A 21495-nucleotide genomic window follows, 5' to 3' on the forward strand; every position below is an offset into this window, starting at 1 on the left:
TTGACAGAAAAGGTAGTTCCATGCGCAGTAATGCTATGTAGTAATTACAGTAGAGTCTCACTTATCCAACACTCGCTTATCCAACGTTCTGGATTATCCAACGCATTTTTGTAGTCAATGTTTTCAATATATCGTGATATTTTGGTGCTAAATTCATAAATACAGTAATTACTACATAGCATTACTGCGTATTGAACTACTTTTTCTGCCAAATTTGTTGTCTAACATGATGTTTTGGTGTTTCATTTGTAAAATCATAACCTAATTTGATATTTAATAGGCTTTTCCTTAACGCCTCCTTATTATCCAACATATTCGGTTATCCAACATTTTGCCAGCCCACTTATGTTGGATAAGTGAGACTCTACTGTACTGTATTTACAAATTTACCAGTAAAATATCACAATGAATTTGAAACACTGACTACAAAAACATTGATTATGAAAAGGCAGACTGTGTTGGATAATCCAGAACATTGTATAAGCGAATGTTGGATAAGTGAGATTCTACTTTGATATGAAATAATTTCTAGGATAGAATAATGCAGAACAATATAATCTCTAAAACCAGGACAGTAATAAAGAAATAAAGAAATAAAGAAAGTAAATAAAGCAAGGAAATTGGAAATTCCACAAAGGAAACAATCAGGGCCAGCTAACACCTCCCAAGAAAGGATTCTTCCAGAAAGGAAGCTGAGAAGGCAGTGAAGCACTATGTATTACCAAAGTCATTATTATTACTATCATTACTATCCTTACTATTATTATTATTATTATTATTATTGTGTTGCGGTCAACCGTGAAAATGAATACAATCTGGCTCCAAGTATTCAAAAACACTAAAATCAGAATATATAAAAATTAATGTGGTATAATAAAACAGAACAATACAATCTCTAAAATCAGAACACTAAATAAAGAACAACACTCTGAAAATAGGGGAATTCCACACAGAAAACAATCAGGGCCAGCTAACACCTCCCAACAAAGGATTCCCATCATCAAAGTCTGGCCAATCCTCTGTTTTCTCAGGGCCACAGACAGTAGAAGCATATAAAATATCGCAAACAACACCACTCTGAAAACAAGGTAATTCCAGACAGGAAACAATCAGGGCCAGCTAACACCTCCCAACAAACAAATCACTCAGGGAGGAAACAGCTAGGCTTTAAATCTGCAAGGCCATTACATCCTAATCATTTTTCTTAATTGCAGCATTCATACTTGCCTCCAACAGACAAAAAAAAAACAATCAGAAATATTGCATATTCACAACCTTTAGGAAATAATGTCCCCTGATGGCACAGCATGTTAAAGCGCTGAGCTGCTGAACTTCTGGACCGAAAGGCCGCAGGTTTGAATTGGGGGAACTGACAGAGCCCCCACTGTTAGCCCCAGCTTCTGCCAACCCAGAAGTTCAAAAACATGTAAATGTGAGTGCATCAATAGGTACTGCTCCGGTGGGAAGGTAACGCCGCTCCATGCAGTCATCCCACATGACCTTGGAGGAGTCTACGGACAACGCCGGCTCTTCGGCTTAGAAATGGAGATGAGCACCAACCCCCAGAATCAGACATGACTGGGCTTAATGTCAGGGGAAAACGTTTACCCTTTACCTTAACTACCACCAATTCCTCAATACTTTATTTCCCATACCACCATACTTCGCCACAGCAACGCGTGGCCGGGCACAGCTAGTAATTATTATTTTATAATCCAGCATGTCTGTCGTGGGTTGCAATGGATGTACTAAATGCGTTTGTCTGGCTGACGAACTTAACTGGGGCTTGAGGTTAGATCTTGGTTTTTTTTTTTGGGGGGGGGGGGGAGATGTGCAGTAAGTACAGATTTTTCAGTCGTCTGTGGGAAGAAGAAACATACCATACTTAATTTTGAAAACCGTCTTCCCGTCATGCAGGTGATGGTCAATGGAGTTGAGCATAAGCCGACGTTTGTGAGTCCCAACAAGAAGCATGCAAAAGCTGTGGCTGCAACTGTGGCTCTCCAGGCCTTGGGACTCGTACCAAAGGACCTCTTGGCTAATGCCACCAGCTTCAGGAGTGCCTCTCACAACTAGACCATTGTTTTTATATGGACATTTCAGAAGTTTTTAATCTGCAGAAGAGGGGTATTTTCCCTCATATGATTTTGTAAATACATTAGCAGGTTACTGTAAAAACTGTACAGACACCTCCAGGCTTTCTTTTTGTACATGGGAAATTTATTTAAATCATTTATTAGTTTGGGTATGTATATTATTGCTAGTGATGTCATTATTTCTTAAATTACTAAAAATCAAAACATGACTCTGGAAATATCCATAACTTGTTTTAAAGCGTAGTTTTCACCTTTCAGTATGACATGTAAATTGTTACGATTTTGTACCATGATGCAGTTCCCATAAGTTTTGGTAACATTTGTTAAAATCAGCAAAATTGTGTAGTCTTGAGCCTACAACAGCTGGCAGCTAAGGCTACTGTCAAGTCCTATTTTATCTGCAAATCAAAAATAATACATTTACTGAGGGATACTGCAATTACTCTTTCCCTATGTCAATATTCAATATCTGGTTTGGGGGGAGGATCTACATTTAAATAAGAAGCAACCATATAGAACAACACTGATAAAAATTGAAACATAAAAGCGTTTGCATGTTTTGGTACAAGGAACATGACATTGTATTTTCTGTCTCAGACATAATGCTTGATGTTGATTGTATACATTTGTAGTAAACAAATGTTTAGATATAACTGGATGGGGATGTAGAATGATGCTAATATTGTATACAGGCTTGTCAAAGCAGCACAAGTTTCTTCTTATTTACCGACCAATTAACAATTAACATTCTGATTACCTGCAAGAGAGGTTTCCCGTTATAAACAGATGTTTACTGAATTCTTTACAATGCTAGAAGTTATCTTTACTATTGAAATAAGTCACCACTGAAGATCATGGGAAACTGAATTTAGATGCTCTTTCCAGCACTTGATTGAATGAGATGTCCCTAATTCTTTTAATTATAGGGTATCAGAGAGAATATCTCAGGGTTTAAGTATAGTCAATAGTTATAGTTGGCAGATTCTGCTTGCATCTTAACTCCATATTTTTTCACTGTTTAATATTGCTGCTTAATAAACTTGGTTGGAAGAGAAATGTATAGTGTGCAGACAACCCATTAATTGTGTACCTCTGTTAAGTCATTTGATATTGTCTCTTTTAGTATTTTCGCACCATTGACTCATATATATGAAGAAATTTATTCTAGATTGCTTGCATTAAATATACATTTAAGATTCCTAAACCCTAGTCTCTATCCAAAGTGTTATTTCCTTATTTGAAAACTATTTCTGCTGGTGGACAAGGTAACTTCCAAATGACGTCTTTTGGCTCTATTTTGTTTTGCCTGCAGGTCTTCACGGGTACAGTATCTTCTAATGATGCCCTTGTTGCAGCAATGAATAGGCGGTGGAAAATGATAGCAAGACAAGTCAAAATTTGCCTTAACGAATTCCTGACTGACAAATTTAGTGTATCCAGTAACGTTTATAAAAATATGACATTGTTGCAATGAATATGTTTGGTACAGCTTTTAAACGAGTCTTGTTTGGCATTGAGAGCTGAGTGCTGTTTGGTATTGAGAGCTGTGATTTGAATAAAGTTGCACGACATTGAATACAGTATATACTAAAAAAAACCTAAAATATTTTTAATATGGGATATAGAACTGTAAGCACAAAGCCTCTCTTTTAAAGCACTAACATGTAGCAATCTTCCTTTCATTAAATTTTGTAGTGTCTTCCGAGGCAATGAATACTCAGGTGTGGTTTAGCATTGCCCTCCTCAGAAATACAGGCCACAGCAGCTGGAATTCTTTGGCAGTCTACCACCCAAATGTTGAACATCACTGAATACATGTTTTAGGCAGTATTTTTAAGGAAAGTGCCAATGGGTATGTGCTAAAAGGACTACTGCAACTGGGAGTCTTCAGACTGGGTCTCCCAGACTATTCTGCATAAGGGCTCAAAAATAGTAAGTTTTCTTCCTTACTCAGCATTTGAGCATTCTATAATTTGAAATACTTGTTTTAGAACCTTTCCCATCATGAAAATATACAAGATTTGTTTATAATACAAAGTTTAATTTAAAATATGATTCAAATGTTAAAATCTTTAAAAGCAAGAACTGCATAGAGTATACAAAACAGCTTCAAGTCAGGTTACAGAAAGTTCACCAGTGGTATAGTTTTTCAAGTTTTCCATCACCAAACGTTATGGAAACAGCAGCAGAAAGTATTTCAAGAAACAGTAAACAGCAATAGTTCATTAACCAATTAGACTTTCCATGTGTAGGTGTAATCACTGACTTCAAGGGTCCTGATAGAAGACTTTCCTAACATTGGAGAAAGAGCAAGTTGACTCAAAGTGTTTGGGTGTATTCCGCAGTTGCAAAGGTCTTTGCCAGGGGATTCCTGTGAAAATTGAGATGTACAAAGACATTTTAAACCTTATTCAAATCTTTAATACCATGGTCTTCCACCATAAAAATTACTAGCTTGGTTTGCAGTTTCTGCTGTGAGTCCATCTGAAGACATGGCCAAAAAAGGGGTAATCGTGGAAAGAAAATAAGAAATTATACCACAAATTCTGAATATTCTACAGATTGGCTATAAAATAGCCAGGGAGCTCTTGATCTTTTTTATTCTGGCTATTGGAATAAAAACAAGAACTAAAAACTATTGTTGAAGGCTTTCATGGCCGGAATCACTGGAGTGTTGTGTGGTTTCTAGGCTGTATGGCTGTGTTCGAGCAGCATTTTCTCCTGATGTTTTGCCTGCACCTGTAGCTGGCATCTAAAAATTGTTTATATATTAGCTGTGGCAACAGAATGAGGTCATGCTTCCATTGCAGCCCGAAAGTGAAAGGAGAAGGTAACTAGTAGGCTTGATCGATCCATGAAAAATTTGATTCTAAACTCGTTTCAAAACTAGAGGGGGCAGTTTTTCGTTTTTGTTGCTAATAACGAATTTGGCCCCCAAAAATTTTCGAAATTAACGAAAATTCGTTATTTTCGAAATTAATTCGTTAATGGCGGACGCGCATGCGCAATTCCCAAAAACAGCACAGAGGGAGAGGACTTTACAGGACTCTCCCACCCTCATTTTTTGAGTGATCTTCTTCAAACTTGGTACAGTGGTAGAACACATTTAACACTGATAGCTCACCAAAATTTGGAACGTTTCCCTTATCCTCTGATTTTTGGCGAATTTTCATAGCTTTTATAATAAACCTTTTTTTAATAATTGCAGAAATCTGTTCCTGGTTTGAAAGTCTTATTTCCTGTTAAATTGGGTTGTCTTTACTGTGAAAGTCATTGTTCTACTTCAGAAACTTTGTTTTTGTGGCTGAAACTTTGTTAAATTGGTGTGTGTGTGATATATATTGTGTGTGTGTATATATATATATATATATATATATATATATATATATATATATATATATATAGTCCCTGCTTGTGTGTGTGTGTGTGTGTGTGTGTGTAGGTAAAGGTAAAGGTATCCCTTGACGTTAAGTTCAGTCATGTCTGACTCTGGGGGTTGGTGCTCATCTCCATTTCTAAGCCCAAGAGCCAGTGTTGTCCATAGACACCTCCAAGGTCATGTGGCCGGCATGACTACATGGAGTGCCATTACCTTCCCAGAAACACCCAGAAAATGGGAATTCCAGACAGGAAACAATCAGGGCCAGCTAATACCTCCCAACAAAGGATTCCCCCAGGTAGGAAGCAGCCAGGCTTTGAAGCTGCAAGGCTATTCAATGCTAATCAAGGTGACCAATTGCAACATTCACACTTGCCTCCCACAGACAAGAGTTCTTTCTCCCACCCTGGACCTTCCACAGATATATAAACCCCACTTGCCTAGCTTCGCACAGACGTCAAAACCTCTATGTCTGCCACAGGTGTGGGTGAAACGTCAGGAGAGAATGCTTCTGGCACATGGCCATAGAGCCCGGAATACATACCACAACAGTGTGATCCCGGCCATGAAAGCTTTCGACAACACAACCACAGTATCCATTCAAGTTCATGTAGCGTGGTATGGACTGGAGACCTGTATTGGGGGGAGGGAGGGTGCGAATCTGGGCCCCTGGGAGCAGCCGAGGACGGGCCTGGCCCACACCCCCTCGCATCCCGGGCCTCTTCCTTCCTCTTCCTTTTGTTATTTAAACTATATATTGTGAAATTATGGTGTGTTTTTTTTCATGCGTGTTCTGTGTTCAAGATAGGGAGACCAAAGAGGAAAAGCAAGGGAGGGACGGAGGCCCCAACACTTCCGGCTCCCATGCGAACTCCCCCCTTGTGTGCCTTGGAGGGTGGAGCATGCGCACTGGCTCTCCCTTTCTCTATGGCTCTTTTCAGGTCGCTTGGGAACCCGAAGTGCCTCCTCCCTTTGCCTTTGTGTCCAAGAAGGAGAGAAGGACGTTGCAAGGTTTGCATTGAGGGTGTTTCTCTGGTGGGTTTGGCTTGGAAGGGGGCTCATTAAGGCCCAATTAATTAATGCACTGAGCTGAGGAGAGGCGGCGGCGGCCATTTCCCCCCTCCGTCTTCCTCCTCCTCCTCGGCCTCCTTCCCCCTCGCCCCCTCCCATTGGCTGAGCCTCCCATTGGCTGAGGGGCAAAAGGAAAGGAGTTTGGGTGCTTTGCAAAAGCTCTTTTTTCTTAACGAAAAAAACGAAGAAATTAGAAAAAACGGCCTCTCGCGATTCGAAACCGCGATATCCAGACGTGTGGACAACCAAGGTTCGATATTGCTTCAAAACAATCGAAAATAACGAATCAATAACGGTAAACGGGGAAAACGAATTATTTGAGCAAGCCTAGTAACTAGGGCTGATACCAGTACTGCTTTCCTTTTCTGTCCTTGTACTACTAGAACATGAACTTATTGGACAGCAGACCATCAGGGTGAATACCATACAAAAAGGATATTATAAAGAGCATTAGAAAAAAATAATTGAGAATAGTATCCACTACTACTAGTTATGATAGTTATTTATTAATCTCACCAATGCTTTTCAATAAATACTAAGTAATGGCAAAGTGGAAATTACTATTTTACTTCTGGAGCTTTAGGAATCTTTTTGGCCACTGGTAATAGTATGTTGGACCAGAAAATACCTTTGGGTCTGATCCCAGAGAACCTGATTCATGCTGTCAACCTATAAGTCACCAAGACCTCATGCTACCTTTGCTCTTAAGACTCCCATCCAGGCTGAAAATGCATTGGGCTTTTCAACCAACAAGTTATTCAAAAGATTGTCTGTTAGATACAAGTCTCTTATCCATTGTAATGGGCACAAAACCTGCTTACCTTTATGTTCTTGTCATTGCTAATGCCCACGTTGAATACTGCTGTCGGCTCATGCGAATAACACACAGCAGAGAAAGATCCATTCTGAGCAGACTGCAGCAACATGCACAACGAATGTAGCGAATGAGGCATGATAGGACCCACAATCTCCAAACTAAATGCATCTTTGTAATGTGAATTCACTTGTGCTTTTATACTTATGCTTCGAGCCTAAAAAAGAAAGTGTAAAGTGTTGTCACTTGCAGCAAGAGTTGGACATGGGTGAGCAGTCTGTACACCTCCTTTCCTGGTTTGACTATAGGAAATGAGACACAAGGTATTTCTCTTGAGCTCCTGGAGGTATCCACGAACTTCCATCTTAGATATAAGCTCTCCCACGAGACATTTCCCTGAAGCACCCAAAGCAGAAAGACAATACCTAACACCCCCCCCCCCATTTTTCACCAAATCCTGATAAAATAAGCCACCTTTGATTCATGAACAAGGAAATGAATCTGACATTTTCACTTCCTTGTTTTCCCAGCCCACACATTTTGTCTGATCTCTATCAGAATTCAGTTTAAAATCTGATATGATTATGACATTTCATTTACTAGTTTGTTTAACCTGCCCATTTTTGCAACTTTCCCATGGCATGCATTTTTTGTGTACTACAATGGCCTTGCTGTAGCCAAAGGGATTTGGTTCTGGATTTTGCAGGTTCGAAACCACAGCATGTACACATGTACACATAATTACAGCCATTTACTAAAATGGGGCGTGACAATCTGTGGCCACTGGAAATCTTGGATTCCCGCAGACCCACTTTATTTTCATTTCCATATACATAAGAATTGCATCTGTTTCCATATGCTGTTGTCCCATCAGGAGATGGAATTCTGTTCAATCAGGTTGCCTGGAGTGGAGAAGTGCTGGGATGGTATCCCTCCAAACAGAAGTGGCACTCTCTGTGGAAGGTCCTCAATCCAACTCCCTTTTTATTGTGTGGCATCGCTCAGAGAAGCAGTAGGATTTTTAAGAGGCAGAGAATATGAATATTTAATCACAATAGTGAAATGTGCAATAAATTAGGCCACAGGCATGCCAGTGACATGAAACAGTATCAGATTCCAGGAGTTCATTATTCAATAATTTAGATCCAATATTTCTTTTTGCCAATAGGAGTACTACAGGTTGAGCTACTCAGGATATAAATCATAGAACCATAGAGTTGGAAGAGACCCCAAGGGCAATCCAGTCCTACCCCTTGCCATGTAGGAATACACAATCAAAACACTCTGCTTAAAAACCTCGAGAGAAGACTAACAACAACAACTTTATTTTTATATCCTGCCACCATCTCCCCAAAGGTACTCGGTTATCAAATGGCTGTCTATTCAAAAGCATGACGGAACATCCAGGTCTTTAATTCTTTTCGGAAGGTGGATAAGGAGGGTGCTAGCCTAATCTTCCTGGGGAGGGAGTTCCAGAGTTGGGGGGCCACAGCTGAGAAGGCCCTTTCTCTCATCCCCACCAGCCATAACTGAGAGGAAGATGGAAGTGAGAAGAGGACCTCCCCAGAGGATCTTGGAGATCGCGTAGGTTCATAGGAGAAGACGTGGTCACGAAAATAGGCAGGTCCTGACTACACCACTCTCTGAGGCAGCATATTATGGGCCCCCGATAGCACCATGGGTTTTAAACCACTAGCTGCAGATCTGCTGGCTGGAGGGTTGGCAGTTCGAAGTTGCAAGTCAGGGTAAACTCCTGTCAGCCCTGGCTTCTGCAAACCTAGCAGTTCGAAAGCATGCAATGCGAGCAGATCAATAGGTACCACCTCCGCAAGAAGATAAAAAGCGCCCCATGCAGACAATTGGAGAAGTCTCCGGACAAAAACAAACTCCTCAGCATGGAAAAATGGAACAAGAGCACCTCCCCATGGCAGGAGTTGAGCATTGCCTCAAGGCGCTGGAGATGAAAAAGGGAAGCCTTTTTTGTCTATTGTATGTCGGTGGTGTTCACGGTACAAAAAGGCATTGAATATTTGTCTTATATGTGTACTGCAATATGCTCTAAGTAGATAAAGCAGAATATAAATAAAGGGTATTATTTCACAACCGAACAGCTCTTCCTGCCAGGAGGTTCTTCCTAAGGTGTAGATGGAATCTTTTCCTGCAAATTTCCAGTCCAATGGGTTTTTCTCTGCTTCTCATTCTAACTGTAGGCTTCTGCAATGCTATTCTGAAGGGTCACCCAACTATATAGAACTGATTTTTCAAGAGTGAGTGCTGCAGGGGGAATTGCAAGGCACTGTCTCCATTTTATTAGAAGATCTTCACTGAATGAGAATTCGTCCACGGGTGGAAGAAATTCTTTAGTTCAGAAAGGACGAAATACAGATGTGATCCTGTTTCCTATGTCACCAAGATTATACATGTGAACTGTTTGTTTTTTAAAATGGTGTTACACTCCTTACCTTGAGCATCTGCATTGTCGCCCCTCTGAAAGCAACTGGGGAAAGCAGAGTTGGAGGGAGACCAGCCTGAGGACCGGCAGAAGCCACCAAACTCTTACAGTTCATTAAAAAGTTCAGCAAGGTAAATGTGTTGGTTCCTTTCACTAACACCACAGACTCAGGCTTGTGATCCAGCTGTACTTCATGTCTCTCTTTATTGCTACAGAGGCAAAATGTTAAGGAAAATGTGCAGATATATAACAGCAGAAGATTAACACAAAGCGCTAGAAGTCCGTAGGAAAATCACTGTTTTTTAGTTTTCAGTTTTAGGCAATAGAAGTCACGAATTTCCTTACCTAAGCATATATACTTTGATGTTTTTGCCCATTTGCGCCATTTACAATCCACATCCTAATTAGATTCATTATGTGACTTTGGTACATGTTACAAGTATATATCTGCCAGAGCTGGCCCAAAATTAAAGAAGAAACAGTATTGTGAAACACCCATTCCTCCCCGACTTGTTTTGATTCAACAATATACTCAAAAGTCACACTGTACTGAAAATGACAATGTGCGTTGATATTTTGAATATGCCTGGCTCATGTGTTCATATGGATTTAATTAACTTTATTTAACTTTACTTACAGTTTCCTATTGCTATGCAGAGGACAGACTCCTGTCCCTTTAAACTGACAAAGACTAGCACATTTTACCCAAAACTAAAGGGCAAGTAGGTAACACTGGACACTTTTGAAAAGACAATGGAGTGCCTTCAGAAGAGAACGGGAGACTAGATCAGATTCTTGAGTATTGAGAAAGTATAACAAAATCAAATCAAATGTTTAACTACTGATTCTATAGTGGAGGGAGAGGGAAAAATAAACTGTTATAGAAGGAAGTTGCCATAATTCTGGTTCTCAAGAAGAATAACAATAGTAAAACAAAGAAAATATCATTTTGCAATATTTACACAAATTGAAATATTGCATTAAGGTGGCTTAAAACATTCATTGTTATAGATTGAAACTATTCTACAATTCAGATCCTAAACGTCACATGAAAACATGTATTGCTGTCTTCCCATTCTAATAAAAATGTGTTTCATGTTGACCACACTATCCATGTGCACAAATTACTGCCTAAAGAAAGTAACCCATTCTTTAAAAGGATACAGTTGGATAGAAATATTATTAGGCTTTTTAATTTTGTCTTGAACTCCCATCTCTTCTAACCATAAAAATCCTTCGTCATCATCGTCATCATCTTCATCATTATCACAACCAAGCTGTTGCTCCCTAAGAGGAAATGCTACTTTTAGCAGATTTAACATTGAATTATTATGATAGGACAAGAACCACTAGCAGTAAAGTAATCATGTGGGGAGAAAAAAAAGGGAGGAGGAAAGAGCTATGTTTTACCCTTGTTTCTTGAAATTGTGTCAGAAGTCCTTGAGAAATACAACATATAACCTTCGGAAACTGGTAGTGACAGTTTTAAAAGAAATATTCCTGTTAGTCTCTTGTAACATAGAGAGGGCGGGAAAGGTAAAAAAGGAATGTAGCAGTTCTCTTAAAACTGGCATTATTTTTGCATGAGCTTTTGGAGATTAGTCCACTTTTTAGATGTATCTGAAGAAGTGGACTGATATCCAGAAAAGCTTATGCTAAACTAAAAATCAATCTTAAAGATACTGCTACATTCCTTTTTTTCTTTTTTCTTCTTTAAATGTGCGTTTCACTCTTCTATTCACAAAAAAGTATTTTCATTTATTCAAGTTACTGTATAACCTGGACATTTTTTTTAAAAAGCTTAACTTTCCAATCTAATATTTCTAATTCGAACAGTATTCTTCAACGTGAAGGATATTTTTGATATGAGAATTAAGTATTTTCAGCATGCAGTAAAAATATGCTGTGAATTTGAGAACTGAATACATTTTTAATCAATTTTAAGGATTTTAACTGTTAATTTGTAATTAATACCATTGATGCTTAATTTTATTTTATTGTTTGTATATTTTGGGATTTGAAATTGTATTGAAATGCTTTTAATGTAAGCTGCTTTGATTCTACTTTGTGGACAGAAAAAGCAGGATATAAATAAACATAACAATAAAAATAACAATAGGGAGAAGTTTTCTACAACATTTTTTTGGAACAACAAATGCATGAGATCCCATAATAAACACTTTATCACATACTCTTCATTCTCAGCATCCTTGCCCGTTCCTTCAGAATCATTAGCAAATCCTGATTCCAGATGGGATGATGAAGCATTTGATTTTCCTTTTCTGATTTCTTGGAATGGCATATAAAATTCAATGCCTGGGAGGAAAAAAGAGGGAAGGAATGTAAGCAAATTGTTTTTGTCCTCTGCATAATACAAAACACATCTGTAATATTTAGCAATATCAGTCAGTCATACGCGTCTTACCTTCACTTTTCATGGCTTCCCTTAAGCCTCTGGTTGTAGGAGAAATTAATGCCGTGATCACGTCACTCCCACCAAGCCCTGCTGCCCGGAAGAGCACTGTAAACTGGTAAGTACAAACATAGAAATAGGGACACAGCTTGGCTCTCAACAGATTATAGAGAGAGGTAAAACTGAGAGACCTGCAAGAGAAAGAAAGACAATACAAAATCGTCAGACGATGTTCTGGTAGCAGCAAAAATGAGGTAAGCAACCTACTCATAATATAAACACAGGAAGAAAAAATGATTTAAGTAAAATGCGTACTTTCAGCAAAAAACAATAAATGGTTGTGACCAGAAGTCAATTTAGGATTTTGATTATGTAACTACTTTGTGCAGACTTCAAGAAACAGCAAATAACTCATTTATCATTACTTTAATGATAACAAGCCACTGCAAGCCTTCATCCCATACACTTATCCCCCAGTTTCAGATTTCCATTAACCAATGTTTGCAGGATTGTTCAACCTGAACTGTGGGTATTGTTTAACAAGTGTTTATTAAAACAAGCCATATTCTGAGGAAGAATCATCAACTTTAAATCATTAGTTTGGAAAGCACAAACTGTGGTCTGGCAAAAACAGAAACAAAAGCTTCAAAGCTTTTCAATCCCTGTCCAGAGCAGGATGGATAATGTGTGCGTAACCCTAGTATAGGCTAGATATGCGCCTACGGCAACTGACTATTGTTTACTGAGGTGTAAATGATTCAATTTGGTAGAAAGCATTGATTCGGTTTAACTAGAAAAAAGACTGTTATGTTTAACATTGCAATACTGGCAGTCCCCAAGTTACAAACATCCAACTTATGGTTTCACATTCTCTGATACTCAGTTATTTGTACAATTTGGTTTCTTTTTGACATGAATAGGAAATACTCTATGGATGTTAATAAATAGAAATATCATAAATATCACAAATAAATAGACAAATAAATAAATTTTATTGAAAACTTAATTAAATGAAATGTCCAAACTATAGTTGGGTTAAGAACAAATTCCATATACTTTTTATTTCCCTTTTACAGGCAGCCCTTGAGTTACAAACATCCAATTTACAAATGACTCATAATTAAGAACAGGGGTGAGACAACAGGAAGTGAGAGAAATCTACCCCTCAGAAAGAAAATCCACTCTTGAAAGAGTTTTCAGGGGGAAAGGGGATCTCAACCGAAGCTTTTTCACCAATCCTTGTTTCCACAACGAGTCATTTTTTTTCAAAATCCAATTATCAGAGACAGAAAGTGAGGTGAAATCTTTTGAATAGGGGCATAGACAGAAAAAGAAGCACCACAGGAGTGTTAACCCTTCTCTGTTATCCAAAGGTTATGTGCATGTGCGCACGCATATATGTGTATCTATATATGGCTGGAGTTACACTTAAAAAATGTACCTCTTCTAACTTACATACAAATTCAACTTAGAACAAACCTACAGAACCCAACTTGTTTGTAACTCTGGAACTGCCTGCATAGTGATATTTTAGGGGATAGGAAAGAAAGAAGTAAAAATCTGCGGACAATGAGTGTGAAGCTTGTTATGTTGTTATAGGTTTACTATATGTTTAGGTTTGTATAGTTTAAGATGACTGTTTTAGATATGACTCTGCTAGTTATTGTAGTCTAGTTTTATATATAAAGAAAAACCTTTTTTTGTTTTGTTTTGATGCAGGATATTATTCTTGTTTTCTGTTAAACACCCCCAGTATCTATTTCTGTATGTATGTATTTTTATATTTCAGTATTTTCCAATTAAAATTAATGTTAAAAAGGAGTAATTTAATTCTAATTTACCTATTCTGATTGCTCACACATGGAAATAGTTCTTGGCAATCTGGCAAACTAATACTATTTCAGATTATCCTTGTGGGGTTTGCATAACAGATAGACACATGCCATCTGCTAAGAACACCATGGCCTTTTAATCAAGAACATCTAGTAAAACAATTAGTGTCATTTATAGCTCTTGGCTTATTCTCAAAACTAGTAAATCAAAATAAATTATGGGAGATACATTAAATACCCCCCCAATTTGCCTAAGTCATAAAGTTGACATAACACGGCTCTTCTAAAGCAAGTGCCAACAATCAGCATACATGCAAACCAATTCATTCAGCACAGAGTATGTACAGTAAAGCTTTTGATCAAACATACAAAAATGAATGGTTGCAACCACTCTGAAACCTATCCTGAAGAAATATCCTGATGGGCAACTAAAAAGTAGCATCAAGGTAAAAAGAGGCAAGTAAATATGACAGAAAAAGTTTTATACAGAAACATGCTCTGCTGCAAAATAAAGTTTGCAATATGCAGTAACTCTTAAGAAACCAAGATGTGCCCCATTTTATACAATTTATTCTACAACAATGGTGTACATTCTCCTGTAGTGTGGGGGTGGGTACTAAAAGAGCATATCATTTTGTGGGTTGTTTATAAATATATTCCACCGTCAGGTAGAATATGCAGGTTGTCAGAAAACTTTTAAGCATGTTAAACCAGAAGTCTGCATGATGATAAAGAGCCCATTATTATATTAAGTGCACCAGAGAGCGAATCAGAGTTGCAAATGGTCCCAAAGGCCATTTGCCCCAACCTCTTGCCGCTGTAGGATTCGATAGCAGAAGCATCCCTGACAGCTCGCCATTCAGTATCTATCAGATGCTGAATATCTATTCAGCATCTAATGAAGGAGATACTCTCCAAAGCAGCCTATCAAACAACTCTTCCCATCATAAAGCTGCTTCTAGTTGACTGAAATCTCTCTACTAATTTGAACTCATTGGTTCAGGTCCTCTCTTTTGGAACAAAAAACTCAAGAAAACAAAGCTAGTCAATCTGCTATATGATTTTCTTTTGAATATTTAAAGAAAGTTGTCACAGCACCTTCTCTGGGCTAAACATAACTATATTTTTCAGCTGTTCCCACAATTTTTTTTAATTTATTTATTTCCATCATTTCTATGCTGCCCTTCTCACCCGAAGGGACTCAGAGCGGCTCACAATCTGGCAAAAAATGTTGATTTCTAGACCTTTTATCATTTTGGTCATTCTCGCTTGGACCATCTACCAAGTGCTTGCTAACATTCACAAAACAGTATTTTATCACATTGTCAGAATAACAATGACTTACATTTGGAACTATAACAAGGGGAAGTGCTGTAGAACAAAGAACTGGGAGGTAAGAAAGGAATAAAGCACTTTTCTTGCCCATTCTCTGCAATAAACTGTCCAAAATGTGGCATCTATTTTATGTTTACCGTGTTCTGCAGAGATATTGATGCTTTCTTGACAATGCATTTCTTCTATTTTGTTTCATATTTATACCTCAATTAAATCAATTCAGTGGCCAGACTAAATGCACTACGTTATGCTAAATACTTTTAGAACACCCCTGAAATGTAGGACTCAGTGACATTGCCAATCATGTCAACTTACCATTCACTCATGAGAATTTGTTGGAGGCCTTCATCATAGGACCAAGGATTATTTTTTCCGGCCATTTTTTTATCTGCTCCAATACGAGGAAATAGGTGCAGCCATGGCAGGAAAGGATGGAGCCAATACACAAGACTTTGCTGGAAAGCACATCGGAGGTTTGTAGAGAGTTTGGGTTCCTACGTTGGGGAAAGTTACATCTGAAAACGCTTTCTAGGATTTCTGAAAATTTTCATAGTATGCCCATGAGCCACATAAACAGGTATTTCGAAGGAGAAAATGAGAAATATTAACTGTGAAATTCTGGGATACCGTCTACATTAGCGAAATTGATTTACACAAATGTAAGTAGTAACCAAACTCAAAATACAACTACAACACCATCTATACTGACAACTTAATGCAGATTGAACTGCATCATATGGTCAGTGTAGACTTATAAACAACAACAACAACAATACTTTATATATTACCTGCCTCTCCTGATGGCTTTAGGTGGGATACAACAACAACAAAACAAATAATAATAATAATAATAATAATAATAATAATAATAATAATAATAATGCTTTATTTATAGCCTGCCCTATCTCCCTGATGGGACTCAGGGCAGCTTCCAGCAAAATAAACACAGTGGCAAACATTCAATGCCAAGAATAACACATAACAAGTCAAAAACAAACTCAATGAACATAACAACTTAATAAACATGACATAATACATCTCACACATTTACAACATATTAAATTATTTAAAACACTTAAACATTCAACAAACATTGTTAGAGATAAGATGGTGTACACCTAACCAAAAGTCAAAAACATATGAACATAAAATATATACAATTAATTAGATAAACACAAAAATATAAAAACTTGCAGATACAGCTACAAGATTGACATATAGTAACAACAGAATGTAAATCAAAACTGGGGTAGGCCTGTCAGAAGAAGGTTAAACTGCATTATATGAATCTGCACTGACCATATAATGCAGTTTGATCTGCACTAAATGGTCAGTGTAGACGGGGCTTGAATTAGTGCCCTGATTGCCATGAAATATTATGTGGCCTCTTAATCAGAACTAGAATAAATCGATGGAATTTGTGTAAATTCCCATTAATTCAAATTGATCAAACAACTGGACTTAGACCTATAATTGTTGTGGCTCAGCCATTATGGCCCAGTTTTCAACGAGAGTTGGAGTCAGAAACAGATGAGGCGGAATTCGAAGACAGGTGCCGGAAATCATGGATCCGCTAATTGGCAAACATTCCGAATCTTCTCCAGCGTTAACCAGATCAGATGGTACAGACTTGGGGGGAGAATGGAAGTTTTAATCGGAGAGATTTTGTTACCAGAGATAGAAGTAAAAGACAGGGACTGAGAAGAAGTCAAAGACTCGCTCTCAAACTAGATAATGATTAGTTTTCCCATGAGAACTTTTTGCGGGCCCTGTACTCCCTAATTCTTACAAACTTGGGATTCTGTTAAAAGTACTCTGCACTGTATTCTCATTGCGGTGTCAACATTGCTTTTCCTTGGAAGAGGTTCCAGTTTCCAGCTCCTTGCCTTGACTTCTGAATCCGTGCCGAGTTTCCAGTTCCAGGAGAGCTGCGCCGAGCCGCGACTCCCGAGTAGACCTTGCCTTGTTACCGTGACTTCCTTGTTCCTGAAGCGAGATTGACTTCGCTTTGTTTACCTTGCTCCTTTGACTTTGCTACAGGACTTTCCAAGTGGATTTACAGTGTTTGTTTTCCAATATTGTTTCATGGACAAATTTTGATATCTAAGGGAAGCTATCAAGCTACACTTGTGGATTACAAATTGGACATTGATGAACTCTTTCTGAATTACAATAAACTATATTTTATGGACTATTTCTTACTTTGACTTTCCACCTTAAATGCGCATAAACCTATATATTTACTCTGCTTCAATAAACAGCTTGTGTCTGGTTTTCTCCTGTCTGGTTTTCGAGTGCTCATGCTGCCTTGGGGTGCAACAATAATAGACTAGTCCACATTTTAGGCTGTTGCTAAATGCATAAGTACAGGCAGTCTCTGAATTACAAACATCTGACTAACAAATGACTTATAGTTAAGAATGGGCGAGACAACTGGAAGTGAGGGAAATCTACCCCTAGGAAGGGAAATTCACTCCTGAAAGGGTTATTGTCATGGGGAAAGGGTGTCTCCACTGAAAATTTCTTACCAATTCTTGTTTCCACAACAAGCCAAATTTTTCAAGATGCAATTATGCCAGAGACAGAAAATGAGATGAAATGTTTTGAACAGGGGCACAGACCGCAAAAAAAAAAAAAACACTGCAGGGGTGTTAAGCCTTCCCTATGCTATCCAAAGCCTGTCTTTCTTTTCCTCTCCCTCCCTCTCTCCCGCTGGATTTACACTGAAAAAATGTACCTGATCCAACCTACAAACAAATTCAACTTAAGAACAAACCCATAAAACCTATCCTGTTCGTAACTTGGGAGCTGCCTGTATATTGAAATCTGTAACAGGGAAGTAGAATTTGTCACTTAAAGACAAGTCAATTTCATTTTTTTTAAATCCTTAATTTTCATTAGAACCCTGCTATTAAATTCTGGCAACCTGCAAATTATGGTCAAGGATAAAAAATGCCCTTGTATCTACTAGGATTTTCTTAAATTCTAGATTTTTCTTCAACTATATCCTATTCTCAGTCTGTTTAAAAACAAAGAAAAAAGACTAAGTAGATAAGGAGTACTTGAAAACAATCAACATAAAATTAGTTAGGCTATCTTAAAAATCAGCCTAACAAATCAACACTCATTCCAGGTTGCTGTGAGTTTTCCGGGCTGCATGGCCATGTTCCAGAAGCATTCTCTTCTGGCATTTCACCCACATGTATGGCAAGCATCCTCAGAGATTGTGAGGTCTGTTGGAACTAGGCAAGTATATCTGACATATATAAACTTCTAATATGTAAACCTCACTTACTTAGTCTCCAATAGACCTCACAACCTTTGAGGGTGCCTGCCACAGATGTGGTTGAAACGTCAGGCGAGAATGCTTCTGTAACATGGCCATGCAGCTCGGAAAACTCACAACAACCCAGTGATTCCGGCTATGAAAGCTTTTGACAACAACACTCATTCCACTTTTAAATTCATTGATGAATCAAAGTACATTACTTACCTGAATACTTTGAGGAAGGTTTATAAATGTTGATCTACAATGTTGGACACATCCTTGAGATTCTTCTTGAGCTTTTATGTGATCTGCCCATGCAAACGACCGAGAAGATGTAAATAAAAGACGGGTTTTAATGCTCCAATCCGCAGGGAATTCGAAACTTGGGAAAGAAGGAACGCCGGTATTGGAAGGGGCCAGAGATGGGGTGTCCTTGTGAAAGATAAAACATTGAACGAATTATTATAAGAAAGCTACTTTATTAAAATACTAACAGTTGACTGTTTGAAAAGAGCATACGCTGTCTGCAGTGACCACAGCATAATGGTCTGCATCTAAACTAGGTAAAAATATTGTTTAAATTTAATCTGAAATGCCATACAACAAAAGACTATCCTTAAAGAATGAACAAGTATTTTGGACGAATGGATTATGACCTGCTATGATCACAACCTATTGGGGATTATGGCCTGTTAGAATCATAATCTATTGGGTAGCAGAATTTGAGGAGTGAACCTTTAGTTTATTGAGCAATGGATGTTCACCGGGCACATAAATATCTTGTTTCTATTTCACGCTCTCAGCAGCAAAGATTCAAGTAGGCTTCTTTAAAATAACATTCTTGTTTTACTCATAACTTCATGTATTTAATATACAGGTACATTTCTTGTCAGATTAGACTTTAAAACATTTCAGTTTGTATCTTTCGCTTGATTAGCATTGAACAGACTTGCAGCTTCAAAGCCTGGCTGCTTCCTCCCTGGGGGAATCCTTTGTTGGGAGGTGTTAGCTGGCTCTGATTGTTTCCTGTCTGGAATTCCTGTTTTTTGAGTGTTGTTCTTTGTTTACTGTCCTGATTTTAGAGTTTTTCAATACTGGTAGCCAGACTGTGTTCATTTGCATGGTTTTCTTTCTGTTGAAATTGTCCACATGCTTGTGGATTTCAACTGCTTCTCTGTGTGGTCTGATGTGGTGGCTGGTAAGAGTGATCCAGCATTTCTGTGTTCTCAAATAATACGCTATGATGGGGAATGGAATCTGAATTACTGAAACTCATCCTGAAAGTAGCCCATGAGAAACTTCCCAACAAAGGATTCCCCCAGGCAGGATGCTGCCAGGCTTTGAAGCTGCAATGCCATTCAATGCTAATCAACCTGGCCAATTACAACATTCACACTTGCCTAAAGCAGACAAGAGTTCTGTCTCCCACCCACAGGGATGTAAACCCCACTCGCCTAGATTTCAGGAGACCTCACGGCCTCTGAGGACGCCTGCCATAGATGTGGGCGAAACGTCAGGAGAGAATGCTTCCGGAGCATGGCCATACAGACAGGAAAACTCACAGCAACCCAGTGATTCTGGCCATGAAAGCCTTCGAGAACACAATGGCAGATTTCATTCAAGACTAGCAGAATAAATGTATAATGTGTCCAAGGGTGTATCTACACCAGGCATGGGCAAAAGTTGGCCTGCCAGGTGTTTTGGACTTCAACTCCCATAATTCCTAACACCTAGAAGGCCAAAGTTAACACGGTTTGACACCACTTTAACTACCATTGCTCAATGCTACAGAATTTCTGGATCTGTCAAACTACAACTCCCATCATTCCGTAGCATTGAACCATGGTATTTAAAGTGATATCAAACTCTGATAATTCTACAGTGTAGATCAAGGCATGGGCCAATTTTGGCCCTCCAGGTGTTTTGGACTTCAACTCCCACTGGCTGTTAGGAATTGTGAGAGTTGAAGTCCAAAATACCTTGAGGGCTGACATTTGCCTACGCCTGATCTATACTTCGACAACAGATTATTATTATTATTATTATTATTCAAGCCACCTTTTGCACACAGAGCAGACTCTTGAAATTACCAAGCACTGGGCCCTATGGAATAAGAAGTCTAAAATGATGTGTCAACATCCAGAAGTTACAATCCTTACACTGATGAATGTGTCAACAGCAGCAGCAGCAGCTTCAGAATAGTTCTCTTTCTGAGCAGACCTGTCCTCATCAAGGCCATATAGAAACTGGAACGAAGGACAGAAAGAGGGTCAAATGTTACAGAGGAGCCGGTCTGTTAGGCAAGGCCCAACTTGGGCCCTCCAGGTGTTTTGGACTTCAACTCCCAGCATTCCTCACAGCCTCAGGCCCTTTCCTTTTCCCCCTCAGCTGCTTAAGCGGCTGAGGGGGAAAAGGAAAGGGCCTGAGGCTGTGAGGAATGCTGGGAGTTGAAGTCCAAAACACCTACAGGGAGGCAGAGAGCGAGGGCCTTACCTTTCCTCCCGCTGCGGGCACCCTCTTCCCGGCCTGCGGAGGCCGCGGGGTGTTGCCCAGGTTGAGGAAGGGGTTCCTGGGCCGGCCTCTTCCGCTCCCGGGAAAAGGCCGCGGGGAGCCTTCTGGGGAGAGGCCGCTCGCCTCCTCACTCCCCGCCGGCGCCCCGTGGCTGCTGCTGCTTCCCCTCCGCGGCCTCTTCCTCTTCAGGCGCAGCGTCTCCGGAGGCCTCTTGAACCCCGGCGAGTAGCCTGGCACCACGGAGAACATCCTCGCAGAGCGCCCGCCGATCACCAATGGCGCGCCTCAAGCCCAAGGCGAACTGCGCGCCTTGAAAGGGTGGGC

The 21495-nt window shown here is 39.2% G+C and overlaps 2 protein-coding genes and 1 long non-coding RNA gene across 3 annotated transcripts in view; 2 read left to right on the plus strand and 1 right to left on the minus strand.

The window, feature by feature from the left end:
• Window positions 1-3156, plus strand: part of son (SON DNA and RNA binding protein) — a 44680-nt gene extending 41524 nt beyond the window's left edge. Inside the window, exon 12 of the mRNA XM_003219025.4 lies at window positions 1918-3156. Coding sequence (XP_003219073.3) covers window positions 1918-2076 — 159 coding nt within the window. The 3' untranslated portion in view covers window positions 2077-3156. The remainder of the gene's footprint in view (window positions 1-1917) is intronic.
• On the minus strand, window positions 1915-21472 carry donson (DNA replication fork stabilization factor DONSON). Its single transcript, XM_062975072.1, has 10 exons — window positions 21154-21472; window positions 20820-20906; window positions 18886-19092; window positions 15708-15886; window positions 12238-12416; window positions 12005-12128; window positions 10977-11099; window positions 9823-10021; window positions 7368-7577; window positions 1915-4467 (listed from the first exon to the last, which is right to left on the minus strand). Exons 1-10 carry the CDS (start codon window positions 21418-21420, stop codon window positions 4330-4332), a joined length of 1713 nt encoding a protein of 570 aa, XP_062831142.1. The 5' UTR covers window positions 21421-21472; the 3' UTR covers window positions 1915-4329.
• On the plus strand, window positions 12365-17593 carry LOC134297463 (uncharacterized). Its single transcript, XR_010004217.1, has 2 exons — window positions 12365-12479; window positions 17255-17593. It is a non-coding gene; the product is annotated as an uncharacterized LOC134297463 (long non-coding RNA).
• Window positions 21473-21495: the final 23 nt, after the last annotated feature.

Source organism: Anolis carolinensis, chromosome 3, assembly GCF_035594765.1.
Source record: "Anolis carolinensis isolate JA03-04 chromosome 3, rAnoCar3.1.pri, whole genome shotgun sequence".
Taxonomy (NCBI): domain Eukaryota; kingdom Metazoa; phylum Chordata; class Lepidosauria; order Squamata; family Dactyloidae; genus Anolis; species Anolis carolinensis.